This window comes from Eulemur rufifrons, chromosome 30, assembly GCF_041146395.1.
Source record: "Eulemur rufifrons isolate Redbay chromosome 30, OSU_ERuf_1, whole genome shotgun sequence".
Taxonomy (NCBI): Eukaryota; Metazoa; Chordata; class Mammalia; order Primates; family Lemuridae; genus Eulemur; species Eulemur rufifrons.
The window spans coordinates 124611383-124631499 of NC_091012.1; the positions used below are offsets into that span (position 1 = coordinate 124611383).

Genomic DNA, 20117 nt, shown 5'->3' on the forward strand with positions numbered 1-20117 from the left:
ACAAAAAAACAGACAGAGCTTTCAAGAGTAGCAGGGCAATGAATCACACCAAGTGTAAGTACTTTAAAGGAGAAAAAGAGAAGTACATTATGAGGGCCAAGAAGACACAGGAATTCCCAATGGGATAGGCTAGGAAAACCCATGCCTTGCTTTGACTGGCATGTAGGCCGGAGTTCACACCAGCCTAATAAAGCATTTGATTTAGAACTAGACTAAATCAATCTAGCACTTCAGAGGCTTGCCAAACACCGAATATTTTGATTGCTAGCCCAAAAATATAACTCTTGAATACAAAAATCAATGCCAAATTCTGTTTCAATAGGAGCTGAAAAAGAAAAAAAAAAAATTGATGGCAAAGAGAAAGACGAAAGGTAAAAACCTAACAGCCCAAAGGGAACGGAGCACCATAAGGCGGTGGCAAGGCAGCTATCAAGTGGGAAGAAAACTTCTAAATCTCCCACATTGTGCCAGATACATAAGGGCCAAGAGCCAATTTACGGGATCCCCAAAACTGTTTCTGTTCTCCAAGATTCAACTTAACATTACCAAATTCTAATCAACCAACTTCATTTTACGAATTTATGACTCTGATTCAGACCTATCTGTTAAAAAATGCCAACTCTCAAAGACAAAACTATGAAAGACTTGGTGATGTTCCAAATAAGGCCTCACACTTTCCTTATGCACTTAAAACATGCTTTTATCTTCTAATCAAAGCCAACTTGAGGTTAAGATTTTAAAGTTTGCTGACTGTGATTCAGAAATAACAGAGCAGGCTGAACTTGCCACGTGTAAGTCGTAATTAGCACCCATTCTCTGGTCCACAGAGCCATCGCTTCCTCTCTGTCCCCCTCACTTGGTGAGACAGAGTTGTCTCAGAGAGAACTGTGAGAGTTATGTCTGGATACTCATTAGTTTTTCAGAAAAATATAAAGGCATGGAGCTGAAATTGTACGAAAACATTCTATCTAGAAACATCTTAATTTCTATCTTTTAATTACCAAAGATATTTAAAAGAAAATACCTTTACTCTTCAAAAATACTAGTGTCCTTATTTTCCTTCTAATTCTTCACCTGAGTAGTCTCTCTGAAGAGCATGACTTACAAAATGCTCTCTCATGCATCCCTGGATCTTTCATGTTATTGTAAATTTAATACTTTTCATTATAGATTTTAAACAACTACTACTTGGGGTTGTGTGTATAAATATGTAAAATAAGCAATACACACAGATACATGTTATATATATATGTGTATATATATAATTCAGGGTACATTTACATATATAAAGTTGCAAAAGATCCTATAAGCCACGAGTTACCTCTAGGAGATTCCAAAACGCAGTCCTCAATAAGTCTCATTTGTAGCACACAACCATTCCAAGACAAAGCAGCACGGACAGAATAATCAAAATACAACAGGATCAAGCAAAATTTTTCAACAAGGTTTTCTTAAAGTTTGCTACACTGACAAAAGATGTAAATAGTCCAAAGAAAGCCAAAAGAAGTATATTTTGTCTGCTAAACAAAATGAGAAGTAAACACGAACCCAGCCACTGTTCTTTACTCAGCAACGCCAGGGACGCAAAAGCTCAAATGGAAACTTTCATTGTCATGTGGTCTGAAAATATTAAGACAAATAAATGACTTCCATGTTATGATAATTAGACCTGACCAAAAAATCTCCCGTTTATATTAGATGTCTCTGACAATTTTATTGTGAGAAATTTATGGGAAACAAAATGAGTCAACATGAATACTTTCAGAGTTACCAATCTAAAGTTACCTTAAGTTAAATGGTCTTAGAAGAGTACCATCAAGGTAAGCCAGGTAAATATTTAAATAAATATAAAACTTCTAAGATAGAAAACTTCAGTATAGAATAAGAGATTACTTTATTAAAAGCAACTAGCTTGTTGCCGTTTTCCCCATTTATTAAACAAACTGAATAGAATTCAGAACACACTATTGAACAAAATGTAAAAAAAAAAAGTCAACTAGAAGCAATAATTCTATTTGTACACAGCATAAATCAATATACAGTATTGTATGTGAACAAGACTGGCTTTAAAATTAATTTTCGGTTTCAAGGCCAACATCTCTATAAATGTCTGCAGAAGTACTGTTAGGGCAGGCCAACTTCTTTATGATGTCGCATTATGTGCTGGTTCTTTTCTGAAGGTCGTCGGAACCCTTTCTTGCAGTACTCACACCGGTGAGGATAGTCCTTTGTGTGAATGGAAATAACGTGCCGCTTAAAGCCTGAGGCATCCGTAGTGCTATACTCACAGTACTCACACTGATACACTTTCCTGCCACTATGTGTCTTCATATGCTTTTTAAGCTCATTCTGTTGCCTAAATCCCTTTCTACATCTCTTACACCTAAACGGAAGATCCTTGGTGTGAACCGAGAGAATATGGCGACTTAGAACAAATGGATCTGCAATCTTAAAGTCACAATGTCTACACTGGTGCATTTTTTTACCCTTGTGGGCAGCCACGTGTTTCTTGAGTTCTGAAGGCCTGTGAAAGCCTTTATCACACATGTCACACTTATGGGGGTAGTCCTTCGTGTGAACTGAAATTATGTGTCGTTTCAAATCGCTTGAGTTCGAACTCTTGTGGTCACAATGCAAACACTGGTGTGTTTTGCTTTCTTGGTGGATAAGAGCATGTTGCTGCACCTCTTTGGTATCTGAGAAAGTCAGAAGACAAATGTCACACTTGAATGGCATCTCTTTACTATGCTTAGTTTTCACGTGCGTTTTCAAGTTAGAAGAGTCTGCAGACCTATATTCGCAGTACTGGCATTGGTACGGCTTCTCCCCAGTATGGATTCGCATGTGCTTTTTGAGCTCTGATGGGTGACGAAAACCTTTACCACACTCCACACAAATATGAGGAAAGTTCTTGCTGTGGACTGCCAAAAGGTGGCGATTCAATAACCCTTGTTCAGCTGTCTCGTATTCACAGAATTTACACTTGTGCATTTTGTTGGCTCCTTTTTCCTTATGCACCATTTTGTGAGTAAACAAAGCCCCAGCGTGAGAGAAATGCTTCCCACACTCATCGCATTCGATGGCCTTCTCTGCCTTGCTGGTCAGCTTGTGGCTCTCCAGGTGGTTGTGTAAACTTATCTTCTTGTTGGTAGTGTAGTCACAGTCAGTACAGCGGTACTTCTTCTTGGTAAGGTGTTCGGGATGGTTTTTCATGTGCCTTTTCAAAAAACCTCTTGACTTAAACTTCTTCCCACAAATCATGCAAGGATAGACAGTCAAAGGATGTCCATCAGGGCCAATAATTATTGCTAAGAAAGGAAAAGAAAGAAGTGTGAGTCATCAAACCAAGTTCTTTCTGGTTTCTTCAAGCATTTAAAGTGTATATTCTGACCACTGTTGGCCAAGGACTCCTAAGTTAGGCTATTTGCTACTTAACATCTCTTTTACCATTTTTCAACATGAGAGACACAGCAACCTAGTCATAAGGAGAAACTGGTCTGGAAACGTCATTCAGTAGTACTGTACCAACCTCACTCCCTCCAGTTTAAAAAAATTAATGAATAAATATGTAACTTCTATCAAGTAGTGATTAAAGCTATAGCAATTTAGAAATTGGTGAAAATTTATTCATAAAAATAAAGTTTTGTAATCAAAATTTCTGCTAGTTATGCCAAAAAACATAATTTATGTTAATTTTCAGTAAAGCTTAAATATACCCATAAAATTTTTAATATGCTAATCATTATACAAGAATAGACAGGAATATGTCATATGAACTGAAGTACTTATCCTGCTGCTCTGTAAATTATGCCTGCTTTATGCTGACATAATTAGATTCTCTAAATATATTAACTTATTTATTTAAAAAGTTAACGCTTATAACATATTTCAGGGACTTCATTTCCCTATAAAAATCACTCGAGTTTTGAATTTTTTTTATCCACATTTGATTCATCTCCTGTTTCTTTTTATCTAAGGAAATCATTCATGAATATCACTGAATTCTGAAAATTATATTTTCAAATTCAATACACAAAAGCTACATGTGGTCTAGCAGCTAAAATGCCATCATGACACCCCTGTGGATACATGCTAGAGTTTCATCTGAGAGCTCGCAGAGCACGCTGCGCCGTGGAACTCGTGCGCCCTCACCTGTTTGGTACTGCCTGGAATCAGGTCTTCTCCTTTTCTTTGGTTTTTGTTTAGCCAGTCTGCCGAGGCCAGCAGACTCATCTATGTGCAAGAGGGCACTTGCAGTGCCATTCCGGTTTTCAATTCCATCAGAATTATTACCTAACAATGCGTATTAAAAAACAAAATTATACAGTATTATAAATTCTAAAGAATTAGGAGTTCTTTATTAACTAATAACAACGAAAAGTAAGCCATGATACTCATGAATGACAGAAATTCCCCATTCTAGGTAATGGGTTTTATGAGCACATTTATTATAGAACATAGGAAACGCCTAGCTTCCAAAGCCAACAAACACATGTCAGCATTTTGCCCCATGGCCTCCCTTGTTGTCTCCCAAAACTGTAAAGTCATGGGCCAGATATAATCAAGATGAAAAATTGCAGCTTGAAAGCCTGTGTACTTCTTGTAGTACTTCCTTCTATGTAATATACACATGAAGGAAAATCCTGTTAAAGACAAAAAGTAGACTTTATAATCTTCCTCTACTCTTGTTTAAATCAAGTAATCCTTACAGGGTACTGGAATTTCAGATTCTGAAACCTAAGACCACAGAAACCATTTTTCAATCATGAATTCATGTTCATGAGCCAACTCGATCAATCCTAAGAACTGCTGGGCGACTTACCATAAGCGGCTGCCCATGCGATCGGCATGAAGGTTTTGATTTCATTGTCATCCATTTGCTGCTCGTGAACGGCTGCAGCTGCAGCTGCGGCTGCAGCATCCTCCTCTCCTACGATCACTTCCATATAAACTTCATCAGCAATTTCGGCAACATCTAAATAGAAAGTTATAAAAACTTTTGTGACCAGGTTTACAGAGATGATGGGAAAGATGTTTTTATTTGAATTCAGTTAATAGACAAAAAAGAAAGAAGGTCCAAACATTACATACCCAGAACACAGTTTTCACGTAGTAAGCACTCAATAAATATTTGTTGAATGATTCATTAACTTCTTGGCTTTCATCACCATAATTTGGTTTTAAAACAACACTCTCAGCGTATAGAAAGAGTCACTGATGTTTCCCTTGGAATATGGTAGCACAGTAATCTCTAAAATAATGCTACTTATTTCCTCCAAATACTGGCCATTAAAAAAAAAAGTTACAGACACATAAATTTTCTCCCACAAAATGGCCACCTACTTACTTAACTCTTCATCTTCTTGTTGAGAGTCATTGACAGTCATATAAACCATCTTTTCCCTGGGAACACGAATACTACTGCTCTGATCAAGCAGTTCAACTCCATGATCATTCTCAGGCTCACTCTCCACAATGTCTACCGTTCCACCTATCAGGGAAGAAGACAGCTCCATGAATGTATTTGAAAACTTCATTTCCACCTGTTTCTTTTTATATACTTTCCACATACTTTTCTATTACTACATTAGAATCCTTGTATGAAAGTTATCTTCGGAAAAGATTTCAAATGTTCTCAATCTAAATAACCCAAAAGTAATCAGGTTGAAGCATTTAGATGAGGATGTGTAATGTGCTAATGTTTCCTCTTACCTAAGTCATCCTCTCCAGGGTCAGCTTTAAAAATGTACACCTTGATGACTTCAGGGCAAGTGCCGTCCACTTTACAAGGATCGATTTCTGACTCTGCATCTATGGTCATTCCAGAAGAACCATCATGTTCTATTTTGCCAGCATCATCCACTAAAAAGGAAGGAAACATGTCAAAAATAATAACAGCAAATAACTTAAATAAAATGATACCATTTTCAAAAGTCCTTTTTAAAAATATAATCTATAACTTGATTCACATAAAATTGGATGATTCTACCTAAACAAGTACAAGATTCAATAAATATATTTCTAAAGACTTCTAAAAATGGGGTCACATAAGTGAAAAATACTATATAGAGAAAACTGATATAGCCTAGAAAACTATAAGTAACAGAATAATAGACTTAGCCTTTGCTAAGCCATAAGGTAGAAGCATTCCTACATTAAAGATATTCTTATTTATTTTTATTTATTAATTAATTTATTTATTTTTGAGACAGGGTCTCACTCTATTGCCTGGGCTAGAGTACAGTGGTATCATCATAGCTCACTGCAACCTCAAACTCCTGGGCTCAAATGATCTGCCTGCCTCAGCCTCCAGAGTAGCTAGGACTATAGGCGCATGCTACCACACCTGGCTAATTTTTCTATTTTTTGTAGAGACCGAGTCTCACTATATTGCTCAGGCTGGTCTCAAACTCCTGGCCTCAAGCAATCCTCCTGCCTCAGCCTCCCAAAGTGCTAGGATTACAGGCATGAGCCACTGCGACTGGCCAACGATATTCTTTTAATACTTTAAGTGAAGAGCTTAAAAGAATGTCCTAGTAGTAAAATATACAGTAAAAAATACAATCTTCATATAAATATTTCATAAGCACTACTTCATGGCCATGATTCTTGAGTATCATCTGATCTATTTTCATTAGAATAATCCATTTAAAAATAATCAAATCACAATTGCCAGAAAGGTACACTGCAGTGAGATGGCCAGTGGAAATTTTAATTCAATCTGTTTAAACTTAAAACTACACACACACGGCCAGGAGTGGTGGCTCACGTCTATAATCCTAGCACTCTAGAAGGCTGAGATGGGAGGACTGCCTGAGCTCTGGAGTTTGAGACCAGCCTGAGCAAGAGTGAGACCCCGTCGTGGCACAGGCCTGTAGTCCCAACTACTGAGGAGGCTCAGGCAGGAGGATTGCTTGAGCCCAGGAGTTTGAAGTTTCAGTGAGCCATGATGACACCACTGTACTCTACCCAGGGCAACGGAGCAAGACTCAGCCTCAAAGAAAAAAAACAAAAAACAAAACACTACACCCACACATAATCTATCTATCTATCTATCTATATATATATAATATACACACACAACTTCAGTTTATGACAGTAATGAGTCTAGGTCCTTGCTGGCAAATGCAGCAATATGTAAATTCAAACATATTTTCATATTCCCACTGCCCTCCTTAATGAAGGCAGCCTATGTTAAAAGAAAAGAAAAGAAAAGAAAAGAAAAGAAAAGAAAAGAAAAGAAAAGAAAAGAAAAGAAAAGAAAGGAAAGGAAAGGAAAGGAAAGGAAAGGAAAGGAAAGGAAAGGAAAGGAAAAAAGGAAAAGGAAAAGGAAAAGAAGAAAAAGAAAAGAAAAGAAAACAAAAGAAAAGAAAAGAGAGGTGTACATGATTTCCAGTAGTAGAAACTCAGGGGATATACAACAAAGATCACATTTTTTAAAGCTTTATAAAAGTAGCCAAGGAAATAAGTGTGCTATTAGGCATAAGACTTGAAAAATAAAACAAGAAGAATTATGTCTTAAAATAACAGACTCTGGATTTGCATAAATATCAAAAATATAATCCCCATATAATGTAACTTTACATTACACATCACTTATTGGCATTGACTGATATCTCTAGCACAACAGAAAGTGTGGCCAAGAATGATGAGAGCTTATCACCCAGTACAATTTAATTTATCACAAAAGTTGGATTTATCAATGTTGAGCCCATTAGAGAAACACTAAAGGAATGTTCTCTCTGCTGCAGGCCCAGCTGGCCTATCTGGCAGTGAAGATCCACCAGAATGGAGCAGGACCGAGGCCCACAAAAGAAGGCTCATTTAGCTTGCCTTTAATACCCCCAATGAGCCTTTTCATTTTCCCTTGTCCCTTTAAGTTCCCTTTCTCATGTTCCTCGGCTGGATATATTTGTTTTCCTTTTGGTTGGACATTTATGTTTTATTGAATTCAGCAAACAGTAAATCACAGCTATATATTAGACTCTTGGCTAGTGGAGATATTAATACAAGTATGAAAAAGTCAAGGACTCCAGAAGTTTACAATCTAGTGGGAAATTGGACAAATAAACAGATGATTATTTTTAAATGTAGTAATAATAATGCAGCTACCATTCATTCATAAAGTGCTTGTGGTAAGTACTACTTAACACAACAACCCTGTGAGGGAGGTGGTACAGTATTATCTACATTTTAAAATAGAGGAAACTGTTGAGTAACTTATCTGGAGTCACACAGAATTCAAATCTCAAGCCACGTGAGTCCCAGAGTTTGTCAACTTCTGGAGTTTGGAGAATGGGGTTTAAATTGGTAGAGGCAACTGTAATTTTTGAAAAATCAAAAAATTATATAACTATCTAAAGATGCTTTTCATGGAAATCAGATGAATGTGCTCATGACTTAGGCAGGCATAGTACTGCAACCATGGCTAGGTGGTGGTGGTTTTGATCACTATAACTGTTTAAATTCCGTCATCCCTTACGTAATTTGCACCCATTATACTAAGATAGAACTCAGATTCTGACATCTTTGAAATGATAATTCTGTAAAGTCCTGTCACATGCTCCATCAAATCCAAAATCTGAATTTATCTAACCAAAATTCTTATATAGAACATCAAGATGAACCTAGTATTTCAAAAGCCAACATTAAAAAGCAAGAGTGGCCGGGCGCGGTGGCTCACGCCTGTAATCCTAGCACTCTGGGAGGCCGAGGTGGGCGGATCGTTTGAGCTCAGGAGTTCGAGACCAGCCTGAGCAAGAGCGAGACCCCATCTCTACTAAAAATAGAAAGAAATTATATGGACAGCTAAAATTATATATAGAAAAAAAAAATTAGCCGGGCATGGTGGTGCATGCCTGTAGTCCCAGCTCCTCGGGAGGCTGAGACAGGAGGATCGCTTGAGCTCAGGAGTTTGAGGTTGCTGTGAGCTAGGCTAACGCCACGGCACTCACTCTAGCCTGGGCAACAGAGTGAGACTCTGTCTCAAAAAAAAAAAAAAAAAAAAAATTAAAAATTAAGAAAAAAAAAATTAAAAAAGCAAGAGTATAGTGATAACTTATCAGCTTGGCTTCTGACTTATTGAGACTCATCCACATCCCGAATAAACTGCTTTCAGAGAACTGCTCATAAACGGCATCCCCAAACCTTTATTTGCCATTTACAAACATAAAAATTATACAATTTAATCACCTTGCTTCAGATGCAAAGTGCAAAAATCCAAAACTCTAGGCCACTGAAAGCAGTTGTTTTGCTCTATTTCTGACAGTGTTAGCCTCATTAAATAGCAAACTACATTTTAACGTGCTTTCAGTTTTGAAACCAAACAAGTCACCTAAAAATACACTTGATAAATTATACTTTTCCTTACATAATTTAAAGTAAATTAAAATGAAGTCACTTAGGAGAAAAAAGCAAAAGCTTGTTTATGTACACTGTAAGATGATATTAAAGTTGAACTCTCCAATGCAATCTTTAATAATAAATTGATACAGAGCATGGAAGAGGATTAGGGAGTCAGAGATGATTGGCAAACATCACACTGTGCATTGATAGCTGCCATGGGAACAAAGGAAGGACACCTCGTTCATGCTGAAAGAGAAGGACATTTATCTCAGGTAAAGCATACAGCAGGGACAAATGAGGGCGTGACAATAAGGGAAAGCATTCTTCGGTATCACTGTAATGTAAGGGTAAAGCGTGGCACAGAACGTGGCAGGAAGTGCAGTTGACTGCGAAGCTGAAGCCAGGTCATGGAGGGCCTCATGCACAGGGAAAGGGGCCAGACTTGATCCTGGTAGGCTGGAGGTTTCTCAGTCTGGTCAGGTGTCAAAATCTCTTGGGGAACTTAAAAACACAGGCTCCAGCCCAGCAGTTCTACAGAATCAGAATCTGCAGGGCTGGGGCCTGATATACAGAGACAGATTTAGAGGTACCTTGCCCCTGGGATTCTGATCAGAAGTTTGAAAACATCTGCTACAGGTGATGGGAGACCTTTAAGCAGAGCAACAAGGTCAGATGCCCATTTTTGCTACACTACCCCTGCTGGCCTTGGAAAGGTGGATCCGAAGGGATCAAGACATGAAGCTGGGAGAATACTTGTGAGCTTACTGCAATAATGCAGGTGGCAGATGGCGAGACCTTCAATCAGGACAGAGGTGGTACAGATGGGGAAGTGGGCTGGACTTGTAGCCTATCTTGGGACTTGGTGAGCAGGACTTGGTGCCCAGCTGAAAACCAAATGTAACAAAGGTGCCAAGGATAACTCTGGGGGTTTTGATTTAGGTGACTGAATGGGGTAAGCAATATGAGAGAAATGAGGAAAGGGATCTCTCTTCTTCCATGTTTAATTAATTAATTTAAGGTCCCAAGGGTAACATCCCCCAAAACCCTCAGAGCCAGTGCTTGTCCCTACCACTCTGTGCTCACAGGATCCCTTGCTTGCATCTCTCAGAGTACATGATTCACTGTGCTGTCACTATCGGGTTTTTCTACCTTTCCCATTGATATAGCAGAACCTGTATTTTCATTACTCTTCTAAGACAGAGTCTGATGATAGTAGACACTTCAAATATTGATGAAGCAATGATTCAATGAATGAATGAGATGTGAAGCCAGATGCTAAATATTTGGGTCTGAAAACTGAAAGCTGACACACAAATTTGGGAGCCATCAACTCAGTGTTAACTGAGACTTGCCAACACATGGAGAATCTGCAGTGTCAGGACAGAGTCCTGGGAATGCCACGGTTTAAAGGAGAGGCAAGAAGAGTTCATAAAAGAACCTGAGAAGGGAAAGCTGGAGAGGGTGGTGGAAGAGCATGAGGGAAACTAGGGAGTTAAAAGTCACAGAAACCCTAGGAAAGCCCACGGCAATAATACAGTATGCACATAAGTCAAGAAGGAATGTCTGCACTGACTGTAGTAACCCAAGGTCACTGGTGCTCTTGGTGAAAAGTGGTGAAATGAAGGCTGCATGGGGCCACATTGGAGTGAGTCGAGGACCCACTGAAAGCTGTGAATTTCTTCAAGTCTAGTTTTAAAAAGGTGAACAAAGCTGCACGGACTATAATGGGTTGCAGGTTCAAGGACTTTTCTGTTTAATAAAAATACTCAAGCATGCTCAGTTTGTGGGAGAAAACAATAGAAAGTGAGGCTGGAGCCAGAGGATATGGTGAAATTTCTGGATCCAGATCTCAGAGGACTATGAGCAAAGATGAAGCAGTTTTCCTTAAATAGGAGGAAAAACACACTATCCTTCTGAGACTTGGGTGAGAACATAGTTACATCGTGTTTAGGGAAGGGGGAAGGTTGTAATATAGAACACTGAGAGTTCATGGCTGGTAGCTTCAATCATAGATATGAAATGGAAGCTAAGGACTTTGGTAAACAGTGAAAGAATGGCTGACTGGGTTAAGAGCTTGAAAAGCTAGAAAAAATGAGCTGTTCCAGGACAAGCTTAATGATATGAAGGTTCAAAGAGTCCAGCTGGTTAAACTCTTTGCAGTTGAAAACAAACAAATAAATGGTTCTCTGAACTCTGAACATAATCACCTAAATTAAAGTATCTTGATTACATTTTATAAAAATGGTTTGTAGGGGGAAAGAGTTGACATTATGTCCTTATTTCCGGCCTGATGTGTACTTACCCTTTTTCAAAGCTAAATATTTTTATGACGCACCCAGCTAACTGGGCCAAGGTTATTTTCTTAGAGGTGGTTTGGAATTTCAAACTGAGGTAGCATTAGAAGGATGAAGAGCTCACCAAACCAGGCAGAAGAGTCCAGAATAAATCTGTAACATCTTCAGAGAATAACTCTGAACAGTTTGATATTGTTGATAAAGCTGGCCTCTTTTGGCAAGGTTTGTCAAAACAGATTCTAACAGGTACTGGAAAATCAAATGTCCCTGTGTTTACAAAGAACAAGGCCAGGCTTGCTGTTTTTGCATATGCCAGTTTGTCAGTACCCTTAAGATAAAACCTTTTATGACTGGAAAATCTAATCACTTTAGAGCTTGCAAAATGTCACGCATTTCCCTGTAACTTGCAGTAAAAGACCTTTGTTTGTTTTCATAAATGTGTGGGAAAACACATTTCAAATATACAGGCTTACCTGATAGCAAAGCTATTCCATTAATTATCTGACAAATACAGAATTCACCTTCAGATGTTCACCTTGAAAATTTGCCCCACTAACTCAACCTATAAAATTATTCTGAATATGAAATATTACAGAAGTGATTTATTCTTAAAAAGACACTTTGATGGTCCTGTTAAGTACTCAAAATTTCACTGTGATTTTAAAGCTACCATTAAAAATGAATTTCTAAAAACAGACAAAGAAGGCTTCAATAAAATTGAGTCATCATACGTATGATTTCTGCATAAGTGCCTTCTTCTAATGTAGTAATGAAGAACTAGAGCTTTAGAATAAGGCCTCTCTAAAATAGAAGAGCATAATTTCTGGAAATTAAGACTACTTCTAATAATAACTACCATTTGCATGGCATTTTGCAATTTCCTTAGCATTTCTACTTATTTTTTATTTCACTTGATTCTCATCTTTTCCAGATAAAGAAATAAAGGCTCTGAGATGGTATGTGATTTGCCCAAAGTCCATGAGCTACCAAGTGAGGGCTGGGAGAGAAAGCGAGAAGGTGCCTGTCTTTAGAACCCAGACCTTTATTTTCATTCTCTGATTTTTTAAGAAATGTATGTTCACTGTATAAAATTGAGTATTAAAAAATTACCAATAATCCCACCAACCAGATATTGCATCATTATGCTAGTAAATTCCTTTCCCATCTTTTTGTATTCTTTTTTAAAAAATAAAATTTGCAGCAGTGTTTCCTTAAGCCTTATATATTAAATAATATTTATTTCTCATCCAACATTTTAAACCTCAAAACTGAAGTGAAAATTTGATTTCTCAACAATCTCATTAGTAATAGAAACTATAGCAAAATAGAGGTATATGTTAATATTTAATGCTACACTGCTTTTCAAGGAAGCTTCAGTAAACACCCCTGAAGACTGAAAAGTAGGGAATGATTATTTGCAATGCTCAAAGATACTGTGGTATCTAAAAGTATAGTTCATTAAGATTTCACAAAACCCAGTAGTTTTTGGCAAAGAAAGCTGTGGGTGGGGGGGAAACACACCATTTCAAGTAAATTATTAAAGGAATGGTGATCTAATGAAAAAAAAAAAGCTAGTTCTTATATGGAGAATAGCATCTCGTGGCAAACCTATATAATAAGGAATGATGGATAACAAGAACAACAAACATTTACTGAGCACATACCAAGTGCCAAACACAATGCCAATCCCTTGAAGTATACATTTACTCCTCACAACAACCTTATGAAATAAGAAATACTGTTCTGTTATTCTCATCTCTCTAAGCTTCTAGACAAATTTCATTATCATTTTGCCAAGATAAAAAATATATATAGTATTGGATTTGCACTGGAATCACATTTTGTCTAAATTTACATAATAAAAAAAGATGTCTTTATCATTCTCAGTCTTCTCATGCAAGTTCTTGGTTGTCTCTCCATTTACTCAAATTGCCTAATCTCTCAAGATCAGGTTGTAGTTAAGTTTATTTACCTTCCCAAACGAACAAAATAATTGCCTTTTAGTTGATTTCCCTCTCCCCAGGTTTCCCACCAAACACCCTCAAACACTGCCCTCAGCCAGCCTTCGTAAAGCAGAGATCCAGGCACCTTACTCTCTAACACAGAAGAATGCCCCATTTCCTACCAAGTAAAACACAACTTACACAGTTTAGCAACTGACCTCTGGCTAAACTGCCTTCTGTCCCATCTCTCCCAGAAGCTCCCATATGACCCCCATGTGCCCTAAACTTAAACATTATGTTTTTATTCCCATTCCCTTATGCTTCTTCAACTTTGCCCAAAAAGCAGTGGCAGCGGGGAACAGTGGCTCATGCCTGTAACCCCAACACTTTGGGAGGCCAAGGTGGGAGGACTGCTTGAGGCCAGGAGTTCCAGACCAGCCTGGGCAACATAAGGAGACTTCATCTCTACAAAAAAATAGAAAAATTAGCTGGGTGTGGTGGCACACACCTGTAATCCCAGCTACATAGGAGGCTAAGGGGAGAGGATCGCTTGAGCCCAGGAGTTGGAGGCTACAGTGAGCTATGATGAGGCCACTGCATTCCAGCCTGGGTGACAGAGTGGTTCTAGGGATGCAAATGGTTCCTCCATTTTCACCGGGTCAGTGTCAAAGCCAAATATTTTCCATTATGAGTATTAATACATCCCATTAGTTGATAATATTCTGTAACCTCATTTATTCTCTTTAATACCTGTCATTTGGTTAGACTTTACGTGCATTTTTGCAGTACATTGTATAAAACAATGAGTAAGTTTTGAAAAATTAAAAAGAAATAATAAAAGAGATACAATTAAAAAAATAAAATAAAAATAATAAATAAATAAATAATGTAAAAAAAAGGACTGCTTGATGGAGAAATGATACGGCTTATTATTTAAGTATTTAAAAAGTATAAAAGGAGGCCGGGCGCGGTGGCTCACGCCTGTAATCCTAGCACTCTGGGAGGCCGAGGTGGGCGGATCGTTTGAGCTCAGGAGTTCGAGACCAGCCTGAGCAAGAGCGAGACCCCATCTCTACTAAAAATAGAAAGAAATTATATGGACAGCTAAAAATATATATAGAAAAAAAATTAGCCGGGCATGGTGGTCCATGCCTGTAGTCCCAGCTACTCGGGAGGCTGAGACAGGAGGATCGCTTGAGCTCAGGAGTTTGAGGTTGCTGTGAGCTAGGCTGACGCCACGGCACTCACTCTAGCCTGGGCAACAGAGTGAGACTCTGTCTCAAAAAAAAAAAAAAAAAAAGTATAAAAGGAAATTAAATGTATTCAAAATCCCACCACACAAAACTATTAATAGAATTTACAGATCATTAGACATGTCTCCACACATATTTACAAACAAAAGGATAGAAAGAAGAATAAACAGAAATTGTTTAAATGAAAATTGGATATTTAACATGCTCTTTTTAAACAAAAATAATTACATTAGAATTTCCTTGAACTCAACAACAAAACAACTTTAACTCCACAGTGATCCCATTCCCTGGCACTGGCCCTCGATTCCCTTGCCCTACCCTCTTTTGTTTCATCACTCAGGCTTGGCAGAACCACAAACCTGGCAATTTGCCTCTGACCAGTACCTGTGTAGCTAAATCTGGTTGGAAACACATAGAAAAACACACACACACCCACTGATGGCTTCACTTTAAATTCATGACCCTGAACCTAAAGTGGACCTTTTCTGCTACTTTCCCCTCTCCTCTTTTACATATTCTCCCCTTACCCTCTAATCTCTAATACCACCTCCCCACCCCCACTCTCAGTTGCTGACCTTACTCCTTACTTCACTGAGAACAAGAGAAACACTCAGAAGATTCACTGACTACCACCTCTTATCCACCCACCAGCAACTAAACCCACAAACACTGGCTCCCCACCTGTTACCATAAGCCATGTGTTCTGAACTAATGCCCAGCTCCTCTTTATGAAGCCTCCCTCTTTACTGCTCTAGCACCTCTCCCCTCTCCCTACACCTACTGGATCATCCTCATCAGCATACAAACAAGCTATTCTTTTTTCCCCCCTTAAAACAAGCAAAAACTTCTCGCCCCTTTCTCTACCACCTCCACTTCTCTAATTCGCCTGATTCCATATGTTCTAACCTCACTTCAGTCAGGCCTTTCTTTGCCTGTAACTTCACCAAAACTGTTCATCAAAGTCAACCACAACCAATTCTCAGCCCTCACGTGACTTGCCCTAGCAGCAGCATTTGACACGTGCTTGCTCTCCTCTGTGATTCTCTTTGTTCACTGGGCTTCCATGCCCCAAGCTCTTAGTTTCCTCTCACCTCACTGGCCACACCTCCTCAGGCCCTGGGGAGGATGGGGGGGGACACGGGGCTCCTCTCACCTCTTAATGCTGCAAACCCCAGGGCTCAGTCCTTGGTCTTGGCTGATCTGCAATCACTCCTTCAGTGATGATTGTCTTATGGCTTAAATTTCATCTGTATGTCAACAAACCCCAAATTTATTTCTCTCTAGACATGTCTCCCAAACTCAGATTTGTACGTGTCTCTGCTCAAATACTATCTTCTCACCAAACTCTGACCACACTTGTAACCCAAATCCTCCATATACCACTTTTTTTCCTCCCTAAGCATGTATCATCACCTTGTAATATACTATTATTACTTATTTATGTCTGTGTACCTCTGCTAGAATGTAATCTCCACCAGGGAAAGAAACTTTCATCTCTTTTGTTCACTGATGTATCTATCCTAAGTGTCTATGACACTGCCTGGCATATAGTAAGCATGCAACACTAACTTGTTAAATATAAGAATGCTCATCTTCAACTAAATGTTTAGTCATTAAGATATCAGTTCTGGCCGGGTGCGGTGGCTCACGCCTGTAATCCTAGCACTCTGGGAGGCCGAGGTGGGTGGATCGCTCGAGGGCAAGAGTTCAAGACCAGCCTGAGCAAGACTGAGACCCCGTCTCTACTAAAAATAGAAAGAAATTATATGGCCAACTAAAAATATATATAGAAAAAAATTAGCCGGGCATGGTGGCACATGCCTGTAGTCCCAGCTACTCGGGAGGCTGAGGCAGTAGGATCGCTTGAGCCCAGGAGTTTGAGGTTGCTGTGAGCTAGGCTGACGCCACGGCACTCACTCTAGCCAGGCCAACAAAGTGACACTCTATCTCAAAAAAAAAAAAAAAAAAGATATCAGTTCTTAACCATCTAAAAGTAAGAAAAAATATTACAAAAGCATTAAGAATCATATTTTGCTTATAAAACACGTGAATCAATTTTATAGCCAGCATCTACTGCCACCCTACTCTAAAAGATTTGGAAATTAACATTTATACATCTCCCCTTCCCAAATATTTCATAGTTAGTTTTATATTAAGTGAATTCAATACTCACTACTAATTTTTCTTAACCACAATTTTTCCATTCTAGGGTTCTTTCTGTTGACTGATCCTGTGGTCTGCTAGATTCATTAACAAATAGTTCCCCCATCCCTGTCAAGAGAGGCTAATGGTTGCTACAGTCCCTGAGTTCCTGAATACTTGAAAATGTCAGTCCAGGCCGGGCGTGGTGGCTCACGCCTGTAATCCTAGCACTCTGGGAGGCCGAGGCGGGTGGATCGTTTGAGCTCAGGAGTTCAAGACCAGCCTGAGCAAGAGCGAGACCCCGTCTCTACTAAAAATAGAAAGAAATTATATGGACAACTAAAAATATATACAGAAAAAATTAGCCGGGCATGGTGGCGCATGCCTGTAGTCCCAGCTACTCGGGAGGCTGAGGCAGGAGGATCGCTTGAGCCCAGGAGTTTGAGGTTGCTGTGAGCGAGGCTGATGCCATGGCACTCTAGCCCGGGCAACAGAGTGAGACGCTGTCTCAAAAAAAAAAAAAAAAAAAGAAAATGTCAGTCCATAGCCTTTACTTGAAGAACTAATTGGCCGGGTATAAAACTCTTCAGGTTAACAGTTTCCTCAAAGCTTTGTGGATAATGTTCCATTGTCTTCTAGCATTAAGTATTTCTATGTGAATGTCTCTATTATTCTTGATCCTTAAAGTTCACTATGATTCACTACTATTTGGTTATTTTATCATTTTGTCAATTTCTTGGAACAAGAAAGAGTCCAATCTTTACGTCAGGAAAATTCCTTGGAAGCTTCTAATCTTATTTCAGGAAAATTTTCTTCCATTTTAAATGTTTCTCTAGTTCATTAGTTGTTCTCTTCTTCTGGAGTTCTCCTTTATTTGTCTCCCTCATCTATACATCTTCTCTATAATCTTTTTTATATATTTTTCTTATTGTGTGATTTCCTAAAGCCCAGTCCCTTTGTCTCTGGTTATATATTTGTTATCTTATTGTACATTTTTATGTTATTGTTGCTTCTATGGTGGCTTTTACCTTGATCATATAACATTTTTCTCTACAGCTCCTCCTTTGAATTCTGTTGGTTTACTTTCTAACTGCCTCTATTGTCTTGTAATATATTCTTTGAACCTCTGTATGTCCTGAGTTTTAAAAAAGAGATCATGTTGTTTGCAATTTCGTTGAGCCTACAGAACAGCACTAACCAACAGAACTTTCTACAGTGAAGGAAATGTTCTTTATCTATATCTGCACAAGCCACGTGTGGCTATCAAGCACTTGAAATGTGGCTAGAGTGACATAGGAACCATATATTTAATTTTAATTCATTTAAACTTAAATTTACTTAGCCACATGTGGTTAGTGGCTACTAGAGGGCACAGATTTAGACAATCATTGAGATAAATTCTTGCTCTATTTCTTTTAGTAATCCTTCTTGCAATAAATAAAAGAATATTTCAGAGAGCTGAAGAACATTAATCTTCAGATTCAAAGGACTCACCATACATAAAAATACTATGCATAAAAAAAGACCCACATGTAACTAAGCACAGCCCTATGATATTTCAGACCAATAGTGATAAAGAAAAGATCTTAAAAGCTTCCAGAAGGTGGGGGGGTGGGGGTGGAAATACCTACAAAGGAATGAGAATCAAAATGGCATCAGGTTCCTCAACTTTAACACTGGATGCTAAATGACAATGAAACACACCATCACAAAATCTCAGGGAAAATTAATTTCAACCTAGAATTCTATACCTAACCAAATTATCAATCAAGTTTGAGGGTAGAATAAAAAGATTTTAATATACAAATCTGTAATCCTTAGGAAGTTACTTCAACATGTAGTCCAGCAAAATAAGGGAGTAAATCAAGAAAGAAGGTGGCATGGGGATCCAGCAAACAATAGATTAATCTCAGGAAATGAGAGACGGAATATTTCAGAAAAATGTCTGTATTACAGTAAGCCTAGAAAACAATTACCCCAGAATGGAGCAGAAAGACAAACAGCTTCAAGAAGGAAGTCTCTGGGGAAAAGGGGACTCAAAGAAAGGACTAATTAGACAGAGAATTAAGTCAAGCTTGAGGATATACTTCTCAGAAGTAACACAAGGCGGGGGAAGGGCAATTAGAATTTCCAGAGGAAAGAAGCTATGTGCAGAAATGAATCAAAGTGATCAACAGTTATGCTGCAAGTGATATTTTCGCAATCAAAATAATGTAATCACCAAGTATTGATTTTCAGCTTCACTGGAAGACTAATGGTTATAGAATTGAACACAGATGTTGTTAGCCTCAACCAAACAAAATGAACACAGGTTGGAAGGTAAGCAGAACAGCTTAACGAAGGGTGGTAAGGGTACTGACATCCTCATCTTAGAAAGCAGGAGTCAAAAGATATTGTCCACATTTGATGGAATCAGAAATAAACACGTTAATGTATGATTTAAACTTTGAAAGGTAAAAAAACCAAAAATTGTAGCATAACTACCCTAAAAAGTTGTGGGAAAGGGAGGTGAGAATAAAAGTAAGCAACATTGTCATCTGTCATAACAGAGTGTGAGGAAAGGATAAAACAGAAATAATAAAAATCATGAAAGTATATTATTTAAAATTATGTAGATAAGTACCATTAGGAATAGATAAAAGAGAAGTACAGTCAGTGTCATCAATAGGTTCTTGGAAACTGTGACTGTAAGCAAAATGATGCATAACGAAACCAGTTTTACCACAGGCTAATAAGAGTTAAGTCCCTATGGCATACTTCTAGTCACAAAAACCAAACTTCTAAATAAAGACCAAAACACTTCTAATATTAAACATGGAAATGAAAATATATGTTAGCTATATCTACATTTAAGAAAGATGAATAAAAACAAGATAATGATTTACCTGCTGAAGTTCAGGGTCTTGGGTGGCCATAGCCCATCCTGGCAGCTCAGGGCACTAGGCAGGACCCAGCCCTGGCCAGGGCGCCATCCCGTTGCAAGGTGTGCTCGTGCACACACCCACACCCACACTCGCTCACACTGGGACAATGTAGACACGCCAATGCATCAAACATGCGCATCTTCGGGATGTAGCAGGAAACGGAGCACCTGGAGAGCACCCTCACAGACATGGGGACAATGTGCAAACTCCACACAG

At 38.5% G+C, this 20117-nt stretch overlaps 1 protein-coding gene across 4 annotated transcripts in view; it reads right to left on the bottom strand.

Annotated features, from left to right (window-relative positions):
• Positions 1-1960: 1960 nt before the first annotated feature.
• The window catches only part of ZFX (zinc finger protein X-linked), a 51593-nt gene continuing 33436 nt past the window's right edge, over positions 1961-20117 (bottom strand). For 3 of the 4 annotated variants that reach the window (XM_069464388.1, XM_069464389.1, XM_069464391.1), the window contains 5 exons: positions 5713-5862; positions 5348-5491; positions 4823-4975; positions 4153-4293; positions 1961-3308 (listed from right to left, as the gene is read on the bottom strand). In XM_069464388.1, coding sequence (XP_069320489.1) covers positions 2125-3308; positions 4153-4293; positions 4823-4975; positions 5348-5491; positions 5713-5862 — 1772 coding nt within the window. In that variant the 3' untranslated portion in view covers positions 1961-2124. Of the gene's footprint in view, positions 3309-4152; positions 4294-4822; positions 4976-5347; positions 5492-5712; positions 5863-19862; positions 20050-20117 lie in introns of those variants that run through there. The other variant, XM_069464390.1, reaches the window with a different exon arrangement.